The sequence below is a fragment of the Onychomys torridus genome, chromosome 3 (assembly GCF_903995425.1).
Source record: "Onychomys torridus chromosome 3, mOncTor1.1, whole genome shotgun sequence".
NCBI lineage: Eukaryota > Metazoa > Chordata > Mammalia > Rodentia > Cricetidae > Onychomys > Onychomys torridus.
In genome coordinates this window covers 138,230,894-138,248,851 of record NC_050445.1, presented here as the reverse complement: position 1 = coordinate 138,248,851, position 17,958 = coordinate 138,230,894, and the positions used below count along the sequence as shown (strand labels likewise).

At 39.9% G+C, this 17,958-nt stretch overlaps 1 protein-coding gene across 1 annotated transcript; it reads right to left on the bottom strand.

Moving 5' to 3' along the window:
* Positions 1 to 353: 353 nt before the first annotated feature.
* Clec4d (C-type lectin domain family 4 member D) lies at positions 354 to 17,894 on the bottom strand. The gene is made up of 6 exons (XM_036181950.1): positions 17,864 to 17,894; positions 15,302 to 15,394; positions 13,369 to 13,479; positions 12,419 to 12,570; positions 4,214 to 4,329; positions 354 to 525 (listed from the first exon to the last, which is right to left on the bottom strand). Exons 1-6 carry the CDS (start codon positions 17,889 to 17,891, stop codon positions 354 to 356), a joined length of 672 nt encoding a protein of 223 aa, XP_036037843.1. The 5' UTR covers positions 17,892 to 17,894.
* Positions 17,895 to 17,958: the final 64 nt, after the last annotated feature.

The following is a 17,958-nucleotide window of genomic DNA, read 5'->3' as shown; positions in this document are numbered from 1 at the left end:
CATACCGACTGAAAAGTAAATATCTTAAAATATTGTCAAGTAAGCAAAGATAAAAATTGATTCCTATAGAATAAGGCTCATTCTAACAAAATACCACACAGAGCCTGCCTTAAGCATATGTGCGCGCTCGTGCGCGTGCACAGACACACACACACACACACACACACACACATACACACACACACAGAGAGACAGAGAGTCCAAGCCACACTATGTGTGTTCAATTAAATTTAAGCAAAAATAATTAAGAACATCCTCATTTTTGACAGTGCCCTATGATCCAGTGTGTTCTCTATTTCTATGATGCACAGACACTTTCCCCTGGTCTGATAGGTTCATCTTTGCCATCTCCATCATAACAACTGCTTTGTGGGCTTCCAACCAAATGTTGTTCCAGGTAGCTTACAAATCCTACTGGCCCTAAAATGACAAGGAAAGTCATTCCAGGCCCATTTATCTTGGACATTAATAAGGACAACACAATCTTCTTCCATAAAGTTATTGGGTTCACCCTTATGCCAGAATCTGAAAGAGAAGGAAAACAGTGAGCTAGAGATTATACCAAGGACAATCTGGAGAAGTAGAGCGAGTGATTCCTCAGAGCTACAACCTGCACTACAAGAGCCACCAGCTACATGTAGCTATTGAGCATTTGAAATGTGACTTCCAACTCTGGCAGTGGTGGCACACACCTTTAATCCCAGCCCTCTAGAGGCAGAGGCAGGTAGATCTCTGAGTTTGAGGCCAACATGGTGTACAGAGTGAGTTCCAGGACAGCCAAGGATATACAGGAAACTCTGTCTCAAACAAACAAACAAACAAACAAACAAATAAACAAACAAAACCAACCAACCATCTAAACAAACAAACACTCCAGCATGGTAGCAGCATAAAAACAGTCTCATGGATCAATGGACTAGAACTGAGGAGCTGTAAGTAAGCCTGCATCACTGTATCTACCTGATAGTTTACAGTGAAGCCAACGATGAAGATGGGAGAAGAGAGCGTCTTCAACAAACGGCGCTGCTGGCAGAACTGGACTGCTAGCAGTCATACAATGAAACTGAATCTTTACTTCCCACCCCACAAGACTCAGCTCCAGATGAATCAAGGACCTCAGATGAAACCTGATGCCCTGAATCTGATAGAGGAGAAAGTAGGAATGCTCTCAAAGTCCTGGGCACAGGAAAGGACTTTCTGAGCAGGACCCCACTGGGAAAGGGATTAAGACCAGTAACCAATGAAGACCAGTAACTAACAAATGGGACTTCATGGAAATAGACAGGCTCTGTGAAGGACACCATCACTCAAGGGGAGAGGCAGCCTATGGAGGGGAGAGGATCTTTGTCAGCTACACACCTGACAGAGGGTTAGTATCCAGACTATACAAAGGGAAAAAGGGAAAAAACACCAGGAAAACAAATGGGGTTTGGAACTAAGCAGAGTGCTCTCAAAAGACAAAATACAAATGTCAGAGAAATATCTTTAAAATGCCCAACACTCTTTGCCATTGGGCAACGCATATTAAAACTGCTCTGAGATTTTATCTTGCCCCGTCAGAATTCCTAAGATCCAAATAAACAGACCAAGGCAAATGTTGGCATATTTGTGGAGAAAGGAGAACACTCATTCATTGGTAGTGGGAGTTCAAACTGGTACAGCCACTACAGAAATCCATGTGAAGTTTCCTCAAAAAGTTAGAAGTACATCTAGTATGATCCAGCTATGCCATTCTTGAGCATATACCCAAATGACTCTATATCCTCCTTAGATCTAGATACCTGCTAATCCATGTTCATTGCTGTTCTATTCATAATAGTCAGAAAATAGAAATAGTCTAGGTATTCATCAGTTAAGGAACAGAAAATGAAAATCTGGTATATCTACACAATGAAATATTATTCAGCTGCTAACAAAAAATAAATTATGAAATTTATAGGATGGAGCTGGAAACAATCATTCTGAGTGAAGTAACTCAGACAGGTAGATTTAAAACGAAGTTACCCCATAAATTACCCCTATTAGACACCTCAGGCTAACAAATAAAAAGCATTGTGCTGGGAATGGATTATCTCCTTCTGTTAGCCAGTGAGGTACAATAGACCCTAAATACCACAGCTTATTACCAGTGCTAGTGGTTACCCTCCAGAACTTGACAGTGTGACCCTATTGCTAAAGACAAGACAGACTTGAGTCACAGAAATAAAGCTGATGCTATCTGGAAGCTTCATCCCTACTGGCTAGCTTTTATGGTGCTCCAAGGTGCTGTGAATGATACTGGGCGGGGGAGGGGGAATGTAATCATCAGTCTTACCCAGCTGTGAACCTGGCAAGCTACCATGACTGTCTGGCCAGACATAACCACTGGTGCAGCAATCACATGAACATTATAGAAGCAACCAACTTTCTTATTGGATTTAAGCCCTGTACCACAAGAAGAAGCCCATGTCTGACACCATGGTCATCCCAAGAACTTGTGGTATAGTCCTATGGAAGAGCGTACACTGTTAGTCTGCTAAGTGGACATAGAACTAAACCAACTCCTAATGACTTGTCATTGTACGCATAGATCCTTGCGTCTCTCTATCTTCATCAGAGAAGCTTCTGTTTATAGTAGATGAAGATTAACAGAGACTCACAGCTGGCCAAGGCGAAAATACTAAAGAATGTGCAGCTCTAAACAGGACATCTGCACCACGTCCCCTCCTCCCGAGGTTCAGGGATTTCGGTGGATGAAGTGTCAGAGCCCGGGGAGATGGCTGGCTACAAGGAAACAGTGTCCTCCAGACACAGCACAGCCGTTGCACATGTGAACTGTGCACAGCACACAGTGTTTGTGGCAGCATGCACAAGCCTTGTGCAAGTTCAAGGTGCATCAGGCCCCAGCATGGAGAGTGGAGGTAGGCACACAATCCCATCACTAGGCTTGGGAGTTCATAACTGCTGGGAAGGGGAGAGTCAGTTTTAAGATTATAGCCCATGACTGACCTTCCACTATACATCCAAGAATATGCGAACAATACAAAATGGGTGAAAGAAAGAAGACAACCCAAGGTTGGGTGGGGAGAGAGGAGCGAATATAAACACAACACATTGTATGAAATTCTCAGGGAAAAGAACTAATTTTAAAAGAGGAAGAAATAAATGTGGTTTCTCCATACTGAGACATCCTTTAAGTGTTAAATGCATATGGCTGTACTTAATATGTATGTAATATGTTTGTATGTAATATGCATGTATGTAATATGTTAAATACATTATTAATAACTGATAATTATTAAACTGGTGTTAATGGCACATGCCTTTAATCCCAGCACTTGAGAGGCAGAAGCAGGTAGATCTGTGAGTTTGAGGTCAATCTGGTCTACAGAGTGAGTTCCAGAACAAGCCAGGACAGAGAAACCTTGTCTCGGAAAAAAAAAAAAAAAAACCCACCGAAAAAAAAACCATATATGTATACGTATACATGTACATATATATTTAATTACCATCAATTTACCAGTTTTTCCTTTTTTGTTCTTTTGGTGTGTGTTGATTTGTTGTTTTTCTATTTGAAACATGGTCTTAAACAGAGACCTATGGCCTCCCTAGAACTTTTTCTCTCTTTGTCTTTCTCGCTCTCTGTTTCTCTCTTTCTATCTCTGTCTCTCTCTATGTCAATTTATCTTGTTTTTCTGTTTGAAACATGCCTCCATAGAACTCTCCAGGAAGCCCAGGGTTGCCCCAAACTGTCAACCCTGCTGATTCCACCTCATGAATACAGGAATTATTTGTGTGTGCCACCATGTCTAACATCTTTTTACTTTCTTCACATTACTGCTAGAAAAACTTAGGCTATATGTGTGTTTTTCTATTTCACTTATATTATACAACGTTGGTTTCAAGAAAGAAAATAACCAGGTTAAAATTCTTTCAAAAATAATTTTAGCTCTTATAGATGATATCGTTTATCAAATCGATAATCTTAAACATGTTTTCACATTACTCTCATGTTATTTGTTCTTTCATCAACATTGTACAATCAAAGATACTGAACATTTTGCTGGAGTCATAGGATTATTGTGCAATGGGAACATAACATACAGAGGTCCAACTGTTGGCGCTCTGTTGAGTAAGCACTTACATTGGTGTATCCTACTTTAAAATGTGTTTTCCTTGCCACATCTTCTTATCTTTGCCTATAAATGCCATTATCCCCAACCACAATACTCACCCCATATGTGAGTTAAATGGCGTTTGGTCCACCCACTGCCACAGACCTTCCACATTCTTGTCAGTAAGTCCCAGGAAATAGGGGAATTGTTTATCCAAAAGCCCAGTCAGAAAGTTCTGCATACAAATATACATTCTTTTATAAGTGCTCTTGGGTGATGTGATGTCCATTAGTCTGATAAGGAGGGAAGAGGTCAGTGTGATCAAAGGTTAGGTGTAAACAACATGGTATCACACAAGTCTGTTGTCAAACCTGCTTAAAGCAGTGGAGGCAGCTCACTCGGCAAACCCTGAGTCTTCTGGAAAGGCCACTGCTTGGTAGAGTCACCATAAAGATTAAGTGAGACAACCCCATTAGCACACGCTGAACAGGATTGAAATTTTTAGAGACTTAAAAACAAAACAAAACAAAACAAAACAAAAATGGTTCCTGTAGACCCAATCCTGCAGTCTCATTCCCAGCTCTGCAGCAGAACACCCATGGCAGACTTCCTTGACCCCCTGCTTCCATCTCCTGTGGGTCCCACAGATCTTCCCCTTCTAACCTTCCTCCCTCCACTTGTTGCCTTGTCCAGGCAATTCCTGAGATCCAATTTCCCCAGTCTCATCCCCAGCTCTGTAACAGGAAGGCTACTGTGCTCTCCCTTTTCTCTCTGACCCCATCCCCGGTGGATCACAAAGACCTTCTCCTCTAACCTTCCTTCCCTCAACCCATCCCAGTATCTCAGCATAACACCAGCAGGAATTCCCTGGGAACACACTAGCTGAGCAGGCCAGGAAAACAGGCAACAGACAGCCATGGAATTCTCTGAAAATCCAGAGAGGAAACAGAAACCAAAGAACAAAACATATACCCAAAAAAGACAAATCCACAAATCAGCACCTAGATACATAATTACTCCAAACCCAGATGCCTAGATGGTGGCATAAGAATACAATCAACAACAGCCAGGGGACTATGTCTCCACTAGAGCCCAGCTATCCTGCCCTTAAAGAAATCTAGAAAACACCAACAAAAATTGGAGGAAATAAATAAATCTCTTAAAGAAATTCAAGCAAACACAAACAGTTAAAGGAAATGAGTAAAATTGTTCAAGTCCTGAAAATGGAAATTGAATCAATAAAAAAACACAAAATGAGGGAATTCTGGATATAAAAAAGTAGAAATCCAAACAGAAACTACAATGGCAAGCTTTACTAGTAGAATACAAGAGATGAAAGAGACTCTCAGAAGAAGACAGAAGAAATAGATTCATCAGTACAAGAAAATGTTAAATCCCAAAAGTCCTGACATGAAACATCCAGGAAATCTGGGACACTTTGAAAAGATCAAACCTAAGAATAATAGGGATAGAGGAAGGAGAAGAAGTTCAGCTCAAAGGCCCAGAAAATGTCTTCAACAAAATCATACAGAAAAATTTCCTAACCTGAAGAAGGAAGGACTAGAAGTAGAAGAAAAAAATTCCTAACCTAACAAAGGAGAAGCCTTTCACAGGTACAAGAATCATAGAGAACATCAAATATATTGAACAAGAAAAGAAAATCCTCTCACCACATAATAATCAGAACACTAAACACACAGAGCAACAAGATAATATTCAAAACTGAAGGGGTCAAAGACCAAGTAACAAATAAAGGCAGAACGATCAGAATTACATCTGACTTCTCAATGGAAACTCTAAAAGACAGAAGGACCTGGACAGTTGTGCTGCAGACTCTAAGAGACCACAGATGCTAACCCAGACTACTATACCCTGCAAAACATTCAACTACCAGAGATGGAGAAAACAAGATATTCCATGACAAAGTCAAATTTAAACAATATCTACAAATTTAGCTCTACAGAAGGTACTAGAAGGAAAATTCCAACTCAAGTTTTCCTTGGAAACAGGAAGAAATCTCACACCAGCAAAATCAAAAGAAGAGACGTACACACACACACACACACACACACACACACACACACCCCATCACCATTAACAACAACAACAATAACAACAACAACAACAACAAAATAATAGAAATCAACAATCATTGGTCATTGAAATCTCTCAATATCAATGGACTCTATTCCTCAATAAAAAGACAAAGTTTAACAGAATAGAAATGAAAACAAGATCCATCCTTCTGCTACATACAAGAAATATACTTCAACATCAAGGATTGGTGTTACCTCAAGGTAAAGGATTAGAAAAAGATATTCCAAGCAAATGGCCCTAAAAAGCAAGCAGGTGTAGGCATTTTAATATCTAACAAAATAGACTACAAACCAAAACTAATTGAAAGAGATGGGGAAGGATATTACATACTCATCAAAGGAAAAATCCACTAAGATGACATTTCAGTTCTTAACATTTATGCCTCAAACACAAGGGCACCCATGTTCTTAAAAGAAATACAACTGTAGCTACTACAGCTTAAATCACATATTGATCCTAACACACTGGCAGTGGAAGACTTCAGTACCCAACTCTCACCAATGGACAGGTCATCCAGACAAAAACTAAACAGAGAAATACTGGAGCTATCAGACATTATGAACCAAATGGACCAAACAGAACATTTCACCTAAACACAAAATAATATAACTTCTTCTTAGCACATCACAGAACTTTCTCACATACTCAGATGCAAAGCAAGTCTCAACAGATACAAGGAAATTGAAATAACTCCCTGTATCCTATCAGATCACCATGGATTAAAACTGGATATCAACTACAACAGAAACAAAAGAAAGCTGACAAATTCATGGAAAATGAAAACTCTACACTTGATGAAAAATGGGCCACGACAGAAATAAAGAAATGAAAGACTTCACAGAATTCAAAGAAAATGAATGCACAACATACCCAAACTCATGGGACACAATGAAAGTGGTGCTAAGAGGGAAGTCATAGCACTAATTGCCTACATTAAAAAACTGGAGAGAGTTCACAGTACACCTGAAAGTTCTAGAAAAAAAAATCACACCCAAGAGGAGCAGATGTCAAAAATAATCAAACTGAGGACAGGACTGAAATCAATAAAATAGAAACAAAGAGAACAATACAAAGAACAATACAAAGAGTCAATGAAACGAAGAATTGATTCTTTGAGAAAGTCAGCAAGATAGACAAATCCTTATCCAAATTAACTAAAGGACACAGAGAGAATACCCAAATTAACAAAATCAGAAATGAAAAGGGGACATAACAGACACTGAGGAAACCTAGAGAATCAAAAGAACATACTTTAAAATGCTGTACTCCACCAAATTGGGAAATTGAAAAGAAACAGATAATTTTCTTGATAGCTACCACCTAACCAAAACTAAATCAAGATCAGATAAACAATTTAAATAGGTCTATAACCCCTAGTGAAATAGATGCAGTCATTAAAAGTCTTCCAAGCAAAAAATTGCCCAAGGGAAGATGATTTTAGAACAAAATTCTACTACACTTTCAAAGAAAAGTTAATGCCAATACTCCTCAAATTATTCCACAAAATAGAAACAGAAGGAACATTTCCAAATTCATTTTATAAGGCTACATCCAAACCACATAAAGACTCAACAAAGAAATGAATTATTAGTGAAATAATTAAGGTCACTCCACATAATTAAAAGGGAGGTTTATTTTGTGGGGTAACTTACAAATGAAGGGATAGGTTGTAGGGTCTGGCAAAGGTATGGTGTAGTCCGGCGGTATTCTCTGGAGAACTCTGCTCGGTCTACCTTCAGCATCCAGGGTCCCAGAACCAAGAGAGACCTCTCGTCTCGATCCTGGGTCTTCAGCTTCCTCCCTCAGCCTCGTCTTGTGGGCGTGACCATTACTGAAGCCTCAATGGGGGTTGGAACTTCCAGGCCAAGGCTGGGATGGCTACCCACTATATCTCCCCCTTTTGTCTAAATAAGAAGGTTCTAACCTAATACAAGACTATATACAAAGAAATGGTTATCAAATATTGTCCAGGAGTAATGAGGGATAATGACCTAGATAAGTTGGAATTACAATAAATGCAAACAATATCAAGCAAAAAGCACATACTAAAATCCAGGGAAGTTTAGAGCGTGGGTAGGTGGCATGTTACAAAGATCATTCCAAAAGGTGTCCTAGCCTAAAGAACCTGAGTCTAATATTTAATATATTCTATCTAAGATATTATATATGTATATATACTAAGTTGTAACTATGATAGTTATAATTTCCTCAGTTATGATAAAAGATAAGTTAGATATAAAACCTTAGACTCACAAATAAAATATAGATAGGATATCTTCTTTAATATTGTAACTATAATTCTTGCTTGATAATTGTTTTGTTATATGTAATTTTACTATGTAAAAGTTAAAACCTTCCTTTAAAAAAAAAAAAGAAAGAAAAGGGGAAGTGCTGTGGATATTGCTCTGTATAATTAAAATGCTGTTTGGCCAGTGGCCAGGCAGGAAGTATAGGCAGGACAAGAGAGAAGAGAATTCTGGGAGGTGGAAGGCTGGGGAGAGAGAGATGTTGCCAACGACCTGCATGACAAGATGTAAGGTACAGGTAAGCCATGAACCAAGTAGCAAAGTATAGATTAATAGAAATGGGTTAATTTAAGATAGAAGAAACAGATAACAAAAAGCCTGCCACGGTAATACAGTTTGTAAACAATGTAAGTTTCTGTGTGTTTACTTGGTTGGGTCTGAGCGACTGTGGGACTGGCGGGTAAGAGAGATTTGTCCTGACTGTGGGCCAGGCAGGAAAACTCTAGCTACAGAGAATTATAGACCAATTTCCCTGATGAACATAGATGCAAAAAATGTTCAATAAAATGCTTACAAACCAAATCCAAGAACATATCAAAAAGTACATCCACCAAGATAAAATAGGCTTCATTCCAGAAATGTGGGGATGGTTCAACATATGTAAATGTAATCCACCATATAAGCAAACTAAAAGAAAAAAAACCACAAAATCATCTCACCAGATGTGGAAAAAGCCTTTGACAAAATCAAACACCCCTTCACGATAAAAGTGCCAGAGAGATTAGAGATATAAGGGACATACCTAAACATAATAAAGGCAATTTACCACAAGCCTATAGCCAACATCAAATTAAATAGAGAGAAACTCAAAGCAATTTCTATTAAAATCAAGACAAAGTTGTTCACTCTCTCCATAGTTATTCAATATAGTACTGTTTTAGCTAGAACAATAACACAACTGAAGGAGATCAAGGGAATACAAATTGGAAAAGAAGAAGTTAAAATATCATTGCTTGCAGATGATATAATAATATGCATAGATGACACTAAAAATTCCACCAGAGAACTCCTACAGCTGATAAACACTTTCAGTGAAGTGACTGGATACAAGATTAACTCAAAAAGATCAGTGGCCCTCCTATATACAAATGACAGACAGACTGAGAAAGAAATCAGGGAAACAACACCTTTCACAATACCTTTCAAATAATATAAAATATATTGGGATAACTCTAACCAAGCAAGTGAGAGACTTGTATGATAAAAATTTCAAGATTTTGAAGAAAGAAATTGAAGAACATGTTAGAAGATAGAAAGATCTCCTTGCTCTTGGATCAGTAGGATTAACAGTAAAAATGACCATCTTGCCAAAAGCAATCTACAGATTCAATGCAATCTCCACCAAAATTCCAACACAATTCTTTACAGACGTTGAAAGGTCAATTCTCAACTTCTTATGGAAAAATAAAAAACTGAGGATAGCCAACAGTCTTAGCATCCTTGATTTCAAGTTGTACTACAGAGCTATAGTAATAACAAAACAGCATGGTATTGGCATAGAAACAGACAGGTTGATCAACGGAATCAAATTAATCAATGGAATAGAAAAGACTGAGACATAAATCCCAGCACACATGGACACCTGATTTTTGATAAGCCAGAAAGTTGGAAAGGGCAGGTTTCTGGGAGAAATGTCACATCATTAAAGTCTGGAAAGACCAGAAGTTGGCCACATACAGAAAACTGACTAATGTTCTAACATATAAAGTACATGCATTTCTACCCATGCATAGGGCCTACACCAGATCTGTGTATATGTTATGGCTGTTAGCTTGGTGTTCTTGTGATACTCCTAAAAGTGGGAGTGTGTATGTCTCTGAGACTCTTTCCTTTCTATTGGATTACCTTGACTAGCATCAATATGAGGCTTTCACCTTGTCTTATTGTTTTGTCCTGTCTGGCTGACGTCTCTTGGAGACCTGCTCTTTTTTGAAGAGGAAATGGAGGGGAAATGAGTCTGGGGGAAAATGGAAGTAGTTGTGGCAGGGGGGCTAGGAGGAGTGGAGGGAGAGGAAACTGTGGTTGGGATGTAGTGTATGAGAGAAGAACCTGTTTTCAATAAAAAAGAAAGACATGCATTGTACTATATAAATCCTCTGGTGTATGTTTTCTATTATCAGGGGAAGGGTAAATTACGCTATGATGTATGTTGGACTTTGTTATTATGAAAAGCACAGCTGTGTAGCAGTCTAGTCATCTTTGTTTTACATCTAGTATCCTACTATGAGTGAGTACATACCATGTTTGTCTTTTTGAGTCTGGGTTACCTCACTCAGGATGATTTTTTTTCTAGGTCCATCCATTTGCCTGCAAACCTCATGATGTCATTGTTTTTCTCTGCTGAGTAGTACTCCATTGTGTATATGTACCATAAAACATGGTATGTACTCACTCATAGTAGGATACTAGATGTAAAATAAAGATGACTAGACTGCTACACAACTCCAGGGAGGCTACCTAGAAAACAAGACCCTAGGAAAGATGCAGGGATCACCCAATGACAGAGAAATGGATGCGATCTACATGAACAACCTGGATGACAGAGGGAGTAATGAAGGGCAAGGTTTCGAGGGAAAGAAAGCTTAAGGGAGCAGGAGATCCCAGCTGGATCAAGAACAGAAAGGGAGAACAAGGAATAACAGACCATGATAAATGATGACCACATGAGAACAGGAATAGGCAGAATGCTGGAGAGGTCCCCAGAAATCCACAATGATACATCCTCTGTAGACTGCTGGCAATGGTCAAGAGAAAGCCTGATCTGACCTAGTCTGGTGATCTGATGGCCAAACACCCTATCTGTCATGCTGGAACTCTCATCCAATAACTAATGGAAGTGGATGCAGAGATCCTCAGCCAGGCCCCAGGTGGAGCTCCAGGAGTCCAGTTGTCGAGAAAGAGGAGGGACTGTAAGAGTGTGAATTGTTGAGACCAAGATTGGAAAAGCACAGGGACAAATAGCCAAACGAATGGAAGTACATGAATTATGAACCAAAAGCTGAGGAGTCCCCCGCTGGATCAGGTCCTCTGGATAAGTGAGACAATTGAATAGCTTGAACTGTTTGGGAGGCACCCAGGCTGTGGGACTCGGGCCTGTCCTTAGTGCATGAGTTGGCTGTTTGGAACCTTGAGCTTACACAGGGACACTTTGCTCAGCCTGGAGGGAGGGGACTGGCCCTGCCTGTACTGAATCCACCAGGTTTAAATGAATCCCCAGGGGAGTCTTGGCCCTGGAGGAGATGGGAATGGAGAGGAGGGCCTGGGGGGAAGGTGGGGGTGGGCGGGGGAGGACAGGGGAACCCATGGCTGATGTGTAAAATTAAAACACAAATATAATAAATAAAAAAAAGGAAAAAAAAAGAAAAGCACGGCTAAAAGTCAAAGAGGTGAGAAAAGAAGGAAGTGGGGAAGAGTAGGAGAGGAAGAAGAGGCTTTCCAGGCTGAGGAAAAACATGAAGGAAAGATACACAGGGAGCCAAGAAATTTCTGTAAAGAGATTTAAGGCAACAGAGTAGTTTTTATTATCTACTCCACACAGCTTAGAATTACTGGAGAAGGGAATCTCAGGTGAGGGATATCCAAATCAGACTGGCTTGTGGGTATGTCTGTGAGGGGTTGTGTGGATTGTTAATTTACATAAGAGAGACCCAGCCTACTGTGAGCAGCACCATTTCCTGGGTCCTGCGCTGAGAAGAAACTAGTTACCCATGAGCCTTTGAGTGGGCCAGAAAGCAGTGTTCCTCCTTGGTTTCTGTATCAAGTTCCTGCATGAATGCCTGCCCTGAATTCCCTCCGTGATGGACTGTAAGCTGTAAGCTGTGAGTGGAAACAACCCTTTCCTCTTCGAAGTTCCTTTTGGTGGTGTTTGTCACAGCAACAGAATGAAACCGGAGCATCGGCCTGAGCTCAGCTAATACATACCTGCTCTGCTTCAGTGCTGATGGTCGCCAGATGACTGCCCATCCCGGAGCAGTTTTTCTCGCTCTCAGACCACGTCTGGTTGTCATCAAGAGGAAAGTAACAGTTAGACTGGAAGGCTATCCAGCTAACAGGGCAACAGTTCCAGTTACCTCCTCGGGGGAGAATTGGAATAGGCATTAGTTACAAAGGAGCATTTCATTGTGACTGGTGCATGCTTATCTGACTGTGAGTATTACCTTAGAAGATATTAACATTATTCAGTGTCCTTACATGTGTTTGCTTTCATATATTTAAATATTTCCAGTGCTAGCAGTATAGTTCAATGGTAAAGTACCTTCCTAGAAGGCGAAAAGTCCTGAGTTTGATACTTAGCAAAGGAAAGGAAGGAATTGAGAGGGAGAGAGAGGTTTTTTTTTTTTTTTAAATTTAAAATTAAGTGAAATGTTCCTACAACAAAGCCTTTTGCAGGATATTTTATTTGGACAAAAAGCAAAGACTATGAAAAACTCAAGCATTTCTTAATTCTCCATAACTTTATAAATTCTAGAATATAAATAAATACACACCCCAGCAAAGTTATATAAACTGAGAAGAAACTGCCCTCATGATATATCTGAATCAAGGAAAAATGGAAGTTCCTGTTATATTTCAGATGTCAAAAATACCGATCTGGGGTAATGATGCAGACCTGTAAGCTAAGCTCTTAGAAGACAGAGGCCAGCTTGGGCTACATATTGGGACCCTGTCTCAAAAAACAAACAAAAGCAAGATCTGTTGACAGGGAGCAATTGCCTAACATGCATAATGCCTTGCATTTGATCATGAGAAGTGATTCTGTCCCAATTGACAGATATTCATTCTTGTTGCCAGTTCTCATGTGTTCCGTTTCTGATTTACTACAGATGCTCTTTAAAAGCCGAATGGAAGCAAATAAGAAGTTCCTCTGCTACCTGCAGCTCCAGGCTCTGGCTCCTCTCGGGTACACGTTAGCCTTGTGTGGTAGTCTGAGAGCTTCACTGTTCTCGATCTTTGCATCCAGCGTGAGAAGTGATGATGAGTCACTGTAGGGCAGGAAAAACAGCTATTCCCTGTGTTTAGACACCGGTTTAGAAAAGTGGGCCCATCTCCCCACCCTTCTCTTTCCCTCACATTTAAGGACTCTTTTTCTTTCCTACACCATTCCATGATCCTAGGTAAATTCATTGAAAGCAACTGCAGAAAGCTAAAATTTTATAATCGTTTTGTCCATGTTGTGATTTACATTGGAAGTTTCAGAATCTTTTAGGTACATGCCATTTTCAGGTTATTCTATCAGAATGTGCATTAGAGTGAGGGTTTTGGCAAACATTGGGCTAGTTCTACCAAGTTTTATGAACTTCATGAGTTTAGTAATATTTTTACTATATTTAAAATATTTGAAATATAATCAAATATTAAAAAGTAAAAAAATAAAATAAATGTACAGGTTGGTAAATTAGCATAATGTGAACACTTTGGGCAAAGACTGCCAAGTTCAAGAAATAGAATAGGGTCAACACCCCAGGTAGCCATCATACCCCACACACAGCCCACTCTTCCTTTGCAGTTAACCATTTCATGGCTTTTAATGTCTTCACCCTGTGCTTTGCCTCACAGTTTCAGCCTGGAAGCATACAGATCAGAATGACCTTCTTTGGGATTCTCTATGAATGGGCTCAGATGGCATGCATCCTTTGGTACTGGCTTATGTTCGGCATTGTTTCTGAAACAATATTGCTGCCCATAGTTACAGCATCCATTTTCAAACTAGGAAGTGATCCGCTGTCTTCACACAGTGAAATGCCTTGATCTCTTGGACTTCTAGCATATTTGTTGTGTCCAGCGTTTGGCTGATGTGAACTGTGTTACTCTGAGCATTTTTGATCTTGCATCCTACAGTGAGTAAGTATGCATTTCTGTTGATGGTGGTAGTTACATGTGTGGTAAATGAGGTGTGTGGGGAAGCTTTCTGAACAGGTTTACTGCTCTGTGCTCTCTCGTGTGGGTAAGCACTACAGGTCCAGTTTTCTACATCTTCGTCATCAGATGCTGTCTACTTTTAGTCAATACCATCGTGGTGTTTTTACAGTGTTGACTCATTGTGAATTGCAGTTTTACTTCCCTAACAACCAAGGAGGTTGACAGTCTGTGTATTTCCTATCTTTTCATTTTCTCTTCTCTATAATGTCTACTTAAGACTTTGTCCATTGTTTATTATACTGCTGACGTTTCCAATTGTTTTGACAGATTACTATGCATTTTATACATTAAGGCAGTACAAACATTCTGTCCTATAGAGTTCTATTTTAACTATATGGGCTGTTGTTTGTACATGATATGATGCAAGAACCCAATTTCATTTGTTAAATACAGTAATGTTTCAACAAAACTCTCCCTTCCCCATAACTCTGAAATATCCCCCTTTATTTTAGAGGAATTACACATGTAGATTCTTTACTGCAAGTATCTATTCTTTCTCCAGCCTATTTGTCTTAGACCAACACTGTATTAATTCAGTCCTAACAACCTCATCTTAAAGCTTGATATCAGAAAGAACAGGACTTCCTGTGAGGTCAGTAGTGCTGATGGCGTCATGGGTACATATTTGTCCCTAATCTTGAGGTGGACACATTTAATGCATAGAGCTTCTATGTGTCAATACGGCCTTAGCAGAGTGCTTTTCTGGAAGCAAACTGAGTAGTCTCATATACACTAGAAAATCAAGTGCACAGCTCTGATGTCAAGCCTAAGACAGTGAATGGGTTGTCTGTGGATACACTGAGAAAAAGTGAGGTTTGGGGACACATGCTGAAAATTCTCAGGGAAAATAATTCAAGATCAGCTTCAGTTTGTCTAGCAGCTTACCCAAACAACTTGCAATAAAGCAAGCGCTGAGAAGTAAGATGAAAACCACAGCCAAGAGCCAAGGGATCAGCTTGGGGTGTCGGATACCCTTTGCTAAGACAAAAAGAAAAATAGGTTAGTTTCCTCTGTGCTGTGAGGGAAGCCAAGATTATCAAGCTGCAGGCCAATGGGAGAGTGAGGAAAGTATTTTAGGAATACAAGAAACTTAAATATTTCCTGTGAATAAACCAATCTTAGAACCTGCTAGTAAATAACAAAGAAAATATAAGCTTGTTTTTATAAAGGAAAGTTTTTATAAGAAGAACATAAAAACAAAAGCCATAAAAATTAAAGCTTCTATAAAATTAAAGCTTCTATATAGCATAAATAATGTAAAACATGCATGCAGGTGCCCACGAGAATACACACACACACACACACACACACACACACACACACGGAAAAGAAAGCCCTGTTGTAATATCACTAACAAACACACATAAAGAATTTCTAAAATCAATTCAAAAACTGTGTAAAATTATGAGCAGTGTTTTTTTTTTGTTTGTTTGTTTTGTTTGTTTGTTTTTCGAGACAAGGTTTCTCTGTGTAGCTTTGCTCCTTTCCTGGAACTCACTTGGTAGCCCAGGCTGGCCTCGAACTCACAGAGATTTGCCTGACTCTGCCTCCCGAGTGCTGGGATTAAAGGCGTGCACCACCACCGCCTGGCATGAGCAGTGTATTTAATCTGCTGAAATTATAAACGATCTTTAAACAAATGAAAGTTTATGTTCCGTTGGGGAACTATAAACTAAAATATTGTGGAAAGGTTTTTCATATTGATCCAAAAAGCATATCAAAAGCATGCGGTGTTGGCCCAGCTGAGAGAGCACTCAGCAGAGGAGACGGCTCTGTTGCTGAGGCTAGTCGCTGAGAAAAGCCCCCGAGAAGCACCAGTGAGCAGCGTTTGCCCGTTCTTAACTTTTGATTTCATTTATTCATTTATTTGTGTGTGTGCACTTGCCAGGGTGCACGTGTGGAAATCAGAAGACACCGCGTGGGAGCTGTCTGTCTCCCTCCAGTGTGGGGGAGTCCTCAGTCTTGATGGCCAGTGCTGTCATGTACCAAGCCACCTTGATGCCTGAGCGTTTATCCATGTGTAAATGCATTGCGTTTGCTGTACCAACTTCAATCTAGAACTCTATGCCACAGAAATAACTGCATTTATTTGTATAAAGGGATATTCCTAGCAGTATTTTTTTCTCTGCCAGGCCTCGTACAACAGGCGTGTAATCCCAGCTCTTCAGGAGGTGAGGGAAGGACTAAATTCAAGGCCTGCCTGGGCTACAGAGGGAGCTCAAGGCCAGCCCATGACACACAATGAGATTCCGTGTGGAAATTAAAAGTAAAGAGTAAAGAAAGGGCTGGGGGTGTACCTCAAGGATGGAGCATTTACCTTCCCTAACATGTGGTAGACACTGCTTCTAGTCCCCAGCACAAAACAAAACAAAAAAATAAGACAAAGCAAAACAGTGTTTTTCAGGACTGCAGCACAGTGTGGTCCTGTTGAAGTTAGCTGTAGCAGACTGATGAGATTTTAAGCAATCCTAGAATATTAAACATATTTTAACATTTTTGCCACATATTTCTTTTTTATTACTAGATCATCTTTTATTTGTTCTTTGATAATTTCATATATCTAAGCAATGTAGCTCAATCATATCCATCATTAAGACCCCCATTTCACCCCCACTCCCATCCCCAGGCATCTCCAGCATGTTCCCACTTCCCCATTCGTGTTCTCTGCTTTTTTGCTGTTGTTGATTTTGTGATCTGTGGAGTCCACTGAGGGTTGCCTACTGGCATGTTGACTGATCGGGTGCAGGTAGCCACAGCTGCTGTGAGTTCATGGCTGCAATTGCCATACCATATCCAGAAGATGCATCTGTATCTTACTTATTATCTAATGTAATGTAATAGAGTATTATTTAACAGTCTCACTGTGCAAATCCAGTAGTATCCCTTAATTTAAACAGGAAAGCAGATAGATTCTCTGGCATATCATGTGCCTATGTCTGTGTGTTTTCTATAGCTCTCCCTTCCCTTCAAAGTAATCTTTCAAAGTATTTAATTAATTTTCCTTTTCTTTTTAACCCATTTCGTTTTTGTATACTTTATCTCTTCTCTTCATTCAGTCTGATTCTAGTATCTGTTATGCAACTTAATAGGAGTTAGCTATGTCCTTTCTCATTTGGCTGTCATGCCCGTCATCTTTGCACTGCGTTAATTCACATTTTAAAGTCATAGTCATCAACACTTCCACCTGTTAAACGTGAAAAGGGCTGGGCATGACAGCACATCACCTGTTGTCTCAGCCCTCAGAAGATGGAAGCAAGAAAATCCAGTTGGAGGCCAACTTGGGCTATACAGAAAATTCAAGGCTAACCTGTACTACATAGCAAGACTTTGTCTTGAAGGAGGAGGAGGAAGAGAAGGAGGGAGGAAAGGAAGGAGGGAGGGAGGGAGGGAGGGAGGGAGAGAGAGAGAGAGAGAGAGAGAGAGAGAGAGAGAGAGAGAGAGACTCACATTTCCTTTGAGGTTCTTCTAGCCACATTATGCGTATCAGAAGATTCAAGATCCTCTTCTACTTCTCCCCCTGGGTGTCTATTTCTGTCACAGGT

Bases quoted from the DNA above. Each gene is read 5' to 3' on its own strand.
- Clec4d (XM_036181950.1), bottom strand. From the start codon at position 17,891: ATGTGGCTAGAAGAACCTCAAAGGAAAT. The intron at 13,480-15,301 runs GTAAGCTGCTAG...CCTGCCCTACAG, and splicing joins CTTTATTGCAAGTTGTTTGG to TGACTCATCATCACTTCTCA. The intron at 526-4,213 runs GTGAGTATTGTG...CTTCTCTTTCAG, and splicing joins CCATTTAACTCACATATGGG to ATTCTGGCATAAGGGTGAAC.